General features: G+C 41.1%; 1 protein-coding gene across 4 annotated transcripts; it reads right to left on the bottom strand.

Moving 5' to 3' along the window:
- Positions 1 to 3,779: 3,779 nt before the first annotated feature.
- On the bottom strand, positions 3,780 to 7,207 carry ngb (neuroglobin). 4 transcript variants are annotated; one of them, XM_034123754.1, is made up of 5 exons: positions 7,017 to 7,207; positions 6,666 to 6,797; positions 6,127 to 6,235; positions 5,912 to 6,031; positions 3,780 to 5,807 (listed from the first exon to the last, which is right to left on the bottom strand). In XM_034123754.1, exons 2-5 carry the CDS (start codon positions 6,761 to 6,763, stop codon positions 5,655 to 5,657), a joined length of 480 nt encoding a protein of 159 aa, XP_033979645.1. In that variant the 5' UTR covers positions 6,764 to 6,797; positions 7,017 to 7,207; the 3' UTR covers positions 3,780 to 5,654. The 4 variants fall into 4 exon arrangements, with proteins under 4 accessions (XP_033979645.1, XP_033979638.1, XP_033979629.1 ...); XM_034123747.1 differs by having other exon boundaries at positions 6,666 to 6,821; XM_034123738.1 differs by having other exon boundaries at positions 6,666 to 6,899.
- Positions 7,208 to 8,832: the final 1,625 nt, after the last annotated feature.

Raw genomic sequence — 8,832 nt, forward strand, 5'->3', positions numbered from 1 at the left:
TAGTGTCCATAGGAGGTTGGATATTGTGCTTACAGTGCTAGTGTATTATTTATGTTAGAACTTTAAAAGGAATAGTTTTATTTTCATTAAATTAGCTTATTTGCTTTCTCGCAAAAAGATGAAGAGATTGTTGGATGAAGAGATTGTTTGGAAACCATTCATGTATTTGTATGTTAAATACGGATAGCTACGCCTACTCTCTGCAGCTAGTTAGTTTAGTTTAGCACACATACTGGAAGCTACACGGACTGTCAAAGGGTAAATAAGGTTAGTTTGTTGTTAATAAGGTAAATTAAAACAGTATCTCTAATGTTTGCTTATTGACACATTATCTCTGTTGTTTGTTACATTTAGAGCCAAAGCCATGCTAGTTGTTTACCTCTGTTTCCTGGTGCTAAACTAGGCTAATCTGTTGTTGGCTGCAGCTGAAATATTTACCATACACACATGAGAGTGTGGTATCAGTCTTCTTATGGTACTCTATGCATAAAAGAAACGATACATCAACAATCCCATTTCCTTGATCCAACTGTCTCCCCACAGAAAATCACAGACAAGATTTCTTCCTTTAACAAAGTGTGGGAGAGGTGGCTAATGAATGCAGGTGCATGTTAGCTTAGTGTTTGAAGCAGTGTGTCTGCATACAAACTAGCCTGGGGACAGGCCTCTGCACAGCAGGCCTCATTGGTCCTTGAAACCACATCTGAGTCTGGATGGGGCAATTAATTGTTTGAGCATCTGCTTTTATCCAAACCACATTGGAAAATGGAAGCACCACAGTGCCAACGGTGGATGCTGTTCCAGCAAAGTGGTGTACTAGTACGTTTTCTTCAGAAAAGAAAACATGGATGTCATTTTTTCTGCAGTAAAAGGGTTTGTAAGGAAACACCATAACATGCCTGCCGTTATATTGCTTCTCCGTTGCTAAGAGTAACACAAGAAGAAAGAAAAGTCCCTGACATTTCCCCTGTCACCCGTGGCAACTGCTGAGAGCATGCTTCTCAGTGAAAGGAGAATTCCTCCGGGTGCAGGGCCCGTCGCTCGCCCCTCTCCTGCCCAGATGCTTAGAATAAAAAATCTGTGCCTCCTGCAGCAAACATATTGTTACTCCCATATGGGTTTGTTTCGGCATGCAAATGTTGCTTAATAAGTTGCCGTTGTTTAGTATTTGCATAATATTTTCATTTAAAGTAGGCCTCATCGCAATTTAGAACTTTTTATCTTCCCTAGAGGATCGCTCACCATAGTCTTTCAACAAATGTATAAGAGAAATAGCAGTTGACAATCAATATTACAACCATACAACACGGTTGAACCATATCCATGCAAGATCTTTGATCCCATCTCACAATCTCTGTCAGCAGATGGATTTTGGCTCAGTTTTAAGTATCACATTTTCATTTATGTTGAGCCCGGTAATACTTGTTGTTCATGTTTTGTCTTAAGAGTCAAGTTTACCCTTGACCTTTGAAACAGTGTTTTTCTACAATATTTTTAACCTTTCAATCTGAACCTTGTAATGAGTTTGTTTTTGTAAACTTGGAAGGAGATCAAAATGTCTCAGGTAAAAAATGCCTTCTTCATTATATCCAGGCAGAAAGTGTTAAGAACAGTTTTATAATGCAAAACACCGGGAGATGCAGCACATGGCTGCTGTGTAGCTCACTTGCTACATATCATGGTCATATTTTTGGACTACAAGCTTTCAAAGTAAATCAAAAATGAGTAGACTTCAATAATTTATGGAACTGATCCTCTGTACCTTTAGGATAAGATTGTGTGGGAAGCTAAAGGCGGATATTGGTTATTCCTCCGTGCTATAGAGCTTCGTTTTTGCCTGAAAATGACACATCAATGACTCATTGTTACATTGGTTGACATGTTGCTTCATTATCAGGCATAGTTTATTTCAAGTGAACTCCACATGCATGCCATAAATACCTTTTCAAACAATGTGTAATGAGCCTGTAGTAAAAAAAAGCATGTTAGTTGGTGGAAAAGCAGTTTCCGTCCTCCATCTGTGTCTACACTACACAAGATGCGTTCAGGCACAGTATTGAGTGTTGATCAATCAGTGTAGTTACATGCATAGAAAGGAAGAAAATAAACTTAAAGAACGCTTGAGCATGTATAGCATTTTTAAACGCATGCCATTGTGCAGCCTGTGTTGATGACTGCATAGATTAAATTATATATGTTGCCTTAGTCTCACATGGGAGGGATGACTGAAAAACGTGGGTGAAAGCCTTCCTTTAAAAGTTGAAAGACACCAAATGTGTATTAATCCACTGCTGAAAATAGTCCTAAAGAAATAATAAACGTTTGTTAAAAACTACGATCCCCAGGTGAACTGTTAAATAACAGATCTCTTGTTAACTGAGCTATGCAGTTGTTAACATTTTCAGTACAGTATGAACCAATGGGTTTGAGAAACCACAGGATAGGATATTCAGAGAGTATTGAGACATGGGCATCATTTCTGTCTTATATTTACAATCTGAAATATATATAAATAAACCGAGCCTTATCGTTTTACTGGTTGTTCTTCAAGTTGGAAGTAGCAGACAGCGTATTCTCACTGTTGTGGTAGATGCTTGGCTGGCTTTGTTGCAGACCCCAGCAGTGATCCGATCAAAACCTCATAAGCCTCAGCCCTTACGCACAGTCACTGTCCACAGTGTGATCTAGGATGAGTGAGGGATTGAGTAATGATCCGCTTCCTTTCTCCTTCCTCCAAAACAAATGTGCACACACACACGACTCTGGACCATCACTTAACAGTTGCCATGACAACATTCAATACCCCTTCATTCCAAAACACATTGCAGACTTTCTAAAAATAATGTGTGTTCGTCTTTTCTCGCAGACACCTCTCAAGACCACGACATGGCTTCAGAGCAAATCCTCGTGCACTACAAGGTAAGACTGTAGAGCTATAGTGGCGTAATTATGAATTACCAAACACTTGTTGTAATTTAATTAATAGCTTGAATTTCGTTGTAATCCAACCATTGGTTGGTGACCTGAGAGGTTAGGGTCAGTCTCTATGAAGCCCAGTGACTAGACAACTGTGGCTCAGGCTGAAGAGAGACATGCAGCATGGAGCCGATACATACAGCAGACTCTCAGTGGGAGAGTGAGGTATGCTGGGAGAGCACAGACAGATTAAGGCCATGTCAGCCACAGCAGAACAGACAGCCAGCTCATGGATGTGACTTTAACAATGATACACGCAAATTGTATATATGGGATAAATGAGCCCCGTGTATTCGGATAACTCATTACAACAACCCTCTCTTCTTCACTTCTCTCATTACTGCGGTACAGCTTCACCTATAACAGGACACACGAAAACTAGCAGGAACACACGCACACATCTATAAGGATTTGATTTGTTTTTGGAGGAGAAAAAGCAGTCCACTTTGCAAAAACGAAATGTCTAATTTGTTAAATTCTTCAGGATTTTGTGAAAATCCGTAAACAATCTTGCTGTGACATTGTGCAGTTGCATGAGTAAGTGGGCTGATGTGCCTGAAGTTGCCCTCGTCTCAGTAGCCAAGGGCGATGAGCCATTCGGCGCTTGGATCTTATGTAACACTAGGGGATGGGCTGTCAGTGGGAAGCAAATCAGGCATGGTGTGATTGATTTCAAACGCTGACCATTATGTTGTAAGCATCATCAGTCTGTGACAAACAACCTGAGTGCGAGAGAAACACACACTGAGCTTGTTTAGCAGTAAAATATCCACAAAGATCACTTTATTGAGTCCCAAGTAAGCACACAACATGTTTTATTCTTTAAAGTGTAAGATAGAACCCAGTTTACAAAGAGTGCGTGCTTGCATTAACTCAAATACTACTGTGCGTTTTTGGTTGAAGGATAACTAGGTGAAGTCATCGCTGTTCAATAGCAGCTGATAATGATGAGGTAGACAGGGACACAACCATTATGCACAGTTATCAGTTGCCTGCTAAACAAGACCTAGTGTCAGGTAAAACAGGAACATGGAGAACAACCTGCATAAATACATCACATACACAGTCAGTTAAATAACATTACACATGTGGGCTAGAAATTACAGAGTGAACAGACTAGGCAGGGATAACATATTTCAATAGTTAACTCTGCTTTGATTGCACATTTTCAAGGTGATAACATCTATATTTTCACTAAATGAAACCCAATTAAAAGCAGAACATTTGCCATTTTGGGTTCATTAACTGGAAATCCACACTATGTATTATATTTGTGAGGGTATAGTGTATATCACATTTGAAGAAAAATCTATGCTCTTTAACAACACGTAGATTTCAGAATATAAAAATAAACTTTATAGATGTAAACTCAGACTAAAGCGATAATAACCACATATCAGCAGCTTGGATTTACAGTTGTATGGTGTTATTATCTAATACTTGGCGCACTGTTGCTAAGTTACTTGGCATTATGACCATGAATGTCAATAACAGCTGAGGATGATACATACAGTGTTATGGCAGCGATAATAATAACACACACATATTACACTCTGTCAGCATTTAGTATCACGATATTATTTGTAATGTGGTAATAAGGAAAAATAATAATCTTCAATAAAGTTTGTCTTTGTTTCATCATCCAAAATAAATATTTACTTCCATGTAGAAGTACTTTTCATATCCTCACCTCTAAAGCGGAGGTGATACTCTGTAGCCACAACAACACAGTTAATAAGCATTACTGAAATAAGCGCCTACAATACAAGAAAACTACTTTATACTAACAATGACTGGAAAAAGCCAAGGAACAAAGATGTTATAATTATTTTACTCCCAAAGTAAAGAGTAAACATAACAGTCTATAATTTAGAGATTAACAGTCAGCTGAAGCCTATTGAAATGATCACAACCTCTACCGAGGAGAGCCTCACACACCGTGTGGGTGCCTTAACAGTCGTAGATCTCAGAAGAGAGCTATCAGAGGGTATAACAGTTCTTGTCAGTATCTATTGAATATCTTTTAATCAATAAATATTACATAACAGTCACACACAAAAGTAGGTGTAAAGATGTATAATATCAATAGAAAACACAGCAGTGATTATGATTAAGGTGATAGGATATGCTTATTAAAAATCACATTGCTTTGTCCCAAAACTTTGAGCATGTTTTGTAAAGTATCTCTGTGTTCCAGTTAGATAGAGCTGCCGTGCTGTGACCATCACAGTTTGAGTAGTGTGTGATGCCTAAAAATAATGTCTAGTGTTTCACAATTGTGCAACTCTTTTAAGATACACCACAAAGACCACTACAGCCACTGTTATTTGAGTAGATATATCAAAGCCATTATATACAAAGAGACTCAACAGTTATCCTTGTTGCTGTTTCTCAGTTCGAGGCGCTCTGATTACAGGTCCAGACTTAGAAGAGCCAAACTCCTCGCAGCTGTACAGCAGCATTGTCTGGTAGCTAAACATCCACAGCAAAGAAAAGAAACCCTGCGCTTGGTTGATTCCAATTGTAACCACACCATACATTCGCTACAGTATGCAACCTCACTCAGAGCCAATGTACAGCAGCCAAAGCCACAATGTTGCAAGTTACATAACCTTTTTCCATGGCAACCATGTTGAGTGATTTGACAGCAACTGCTCAGCAGCCCCCCGCTGTGCCCCTCAGTCGGCCTTGTCCTCCCCGTTCTTGGCCCATCCCTGGCTCATGGCTGCTACCACAATGCTGTACAAGTTGAGCCAGGCTTGACGCAGCAGTGCCGTGTAGGCCTGGCCCAGACTGCACTGCAGCATGTAGAGAAGGGACTCACCCACCTCCTGAAAAAGACACAAAATTGGGAAAAACAAACTATTTTTTCACAGCAAACTGACATGTGAAATTGCTTTTTTATTAAAGTGTCAATATGAAATGTTGGTCCTACGGCAAATGACTGTGTGTTGACTCCCACTGCCTGGTGCTTCCTCCCAAGGTTGAGCAGAAAGTCCTCCAAGGAAGGAAGGTCGTCCAGATGGCTGACGGCTGCATCGATCACAAGCATCACCTGCACAGACACATGCAAATACACACAGAGAAAGTGCTTTAAACCGTAGTACAAACTGTATACTCGTAGTGGTGACTGCGGTGAACGGAGCTCACCTTGGTAACATGTTCCAGAAACTCCGGGCTGGAGAGGCAGTCTTGTGTGGAGCCACAGTTTGTAGTGTAGTGGAAAAGAGTGAGGAGCTCAGGGTCCAGCTCAAACAGTCTGCCACAGACAAATACCACACTATTCTGCAGGTGTATGCACACGGCATGGGATGCAAAACGTCCACACAAACACACAATCCATCTATAAATCATACATCTACAGTTCTCTCCGGATAGTCTGTGTTTTAGCGGCAGCTGTCTCAAAGTAAATTGTGGATTATTGCAGTCTGTCGCCAAGCAACAAGTCAAGCTTCCGGTCCGTGCATGCTGAAAGTGTGCAGCTTCAATCTCTCTCCACAACTGTTACATAGACACATATTTTTAACACCACAGCTATTAAGTTACAACACAGAAAACAGCAGGATACTTGTGTTGTTAGAATGAATGTTAATGAAATAAGGATGACAGAAAAATTATGTTTTCTTCACTTACAAGTCACTTTACTGCTTAATTCCAAATGAATCCTGCTGATGTGTGTAAAAGATTACCTGGAAAACATGACGACACCATGAGGAACTTTGTTCTTGCCCAGGCTCTCCCAGCTGCCTCGTATCAGCTCCTTGTCTTTCTCTGACAGCTTCTCCATCCTCCCTCTGGATCAAAACACGAGGCAAGTTCTTCTGGAGGGGAGAAACACAACTCTTCTACAGGACAAGAAGACTCAGTTTGAGGAAAGCCATAACATTTGAGGTAATCCAGAGACGAAACCTCCACCAACCCACCTGGAAAACAAAGTGAAGCATCATGAGTTTCACAAAGCTGGTATGTTAGTTCCACAGAGGGGGACACAACTGTTGGAGACAGGATTCCTCGGCTAGAGATGCACACACATACTGTACCTTCTTGAAGTCAGTCTTCTCTCTGAACTTCTTCTGGTGCACCCGGGCTGAGGGGTCTCTCTGTTTGAGTGTGTGTGAGTGTGTTTGTGTGTGCAGACAGCAGCCTTGCCTGACACTCTGGTGCACTTGCTCTCTCTTTCCCCAGCCCCACGGTGCAGTCAGGGAGACAAGTTCTGCCACGCTCTTATCTGTCACACTGGCTGCTATCTCTCTCCCCTGCCCGTTTGCCTCTTGATATTCTCTCTCTCCAGCACTGGGGATATTATTCATGCCACTGAAGGAGAAAAAGAGGGATCTCTCTCTTCTGCTCCAGAGAGGCTGCAATGAGCCACAGCTCCTCCTGCAGGTGAGACTATACATGAGGACAACTCTGCAATTTACTAGATAAGGAGTCTTTGCACTGTTCCTTTAAAATTAAGGGAATGCAATTAAACAAGAAGATAAACAACAGAATAATGAGAAAATACAACAGAAGCTTTTCATTCAGTCTGTTTTAAGGCAGGTTTAAAGAGGTTTGAATCCAAAAGCACGACTTTGAGAACAAGCTGGGGATCTAAAACGTTTGAATTCACAATAGTTCGAAAACTCCGACTGTCAGAGAAAATAGCAGGACAAGGAAGCACAATAGAATATACAAGAATGTAAAGGCAGCACAATATCTATTTTATCATCGCAATGTCAACTTGCGCAATAAACACACCGGTAAAGAATACGAAATTGCACACTGATTTTTTTATTTGAAAGAAAGTGTATTTTAAATGTAACTGTTGTAGTGCCGAGAGATAGGAGTCGGAGGCGGTGCATTGAAGGTACAAAGTGGTGCTTTAATGAGCAGCAGAAACCACATGTTGTCGGGTCACAGCCCGGGAAGAAGACCAGAAGAAGCCAGGAGGGCACACAATAAATACAATCAGCAACACATATGTCCGTGCGGAAACAATACCCCCAACCTGTAGTTCCATGAGTGAATTATGTACATGAGTAAATTAGTGATCACTACACTGTAATCTTTTTTGGGTTAAGTTACATTTTTAATTGGTGATAAGTATGAATGTTGGAAATGTTTTCCATTCATATTTTTTTATTCAACAAGCAATATACTTTAGTAACTGCTTATTTATCGGAGGTATCATCATTATCGCGATATTCAACATGTCATTTTCCTCATATAGTGCAGCCCTATCTGGTATTCAAACTACTAGGCTGATGAAGAGGAGGAAACAGGTGTGAGGATGATGGGAACAGCAGGAACACGGGGGTCACTGAAGGGCAGGGGGGAGTGTCAGGATCTGAAATGTTGGCAGCACATGGGAGGGTAATAAAGCAGAAAAGTAATGTGAGGATCAGAAAGTGTCTGGCATTGTGACAGTGAAGTCCACTTGAGGCCTATATCATCTGATCTAGGGTGTGTCTTCTCTTAAGCTGCCTACATGGGCAACCCCTGCATTTACAGAATAAAATGTGTGGGAATTTTTATATCTTACAGCGGCTGGAATAATAAAAGACCTGAACACACCACCTCGGAGAAATTATATTGTAGTAGAGCCACTCCTCAAACAGCGTGATCGTACCATTTGGTGGCCAAGCGCGCAGCCTCTCATTAATCTAAATGAGATGTGTTTGTTGCTTCTCTGAGCTTCCACACACATTGGAGGAACCGCAGTTTGTTTAAATAGATGTCACAGGCGTCTCTCTCGGATATTATCTAACAGGTTGGGAGGGTTTGTTTTTGTTTTTAGCTGAGCTCCGGGGGAATCAGAGGTGCGCAGCGCTCTCCTGAGGGACTACCAGGCAGAGTGGGGGGGGGGTAAACTGT

This window comes from Trematomus bernacchii, unplaced genomic scaffold, assembly GCF_902827165.1.
Source record: "Trematomus bernacchii unplaced genomic scaffold, fTreBer1.1, whole genome shotgun sequence".
NCBI lineage: Eukaryota > Metazoa > Chordata > Actinopteri > Perciformes > Nototheniidae > Trematomus > Trematomus bernacchii.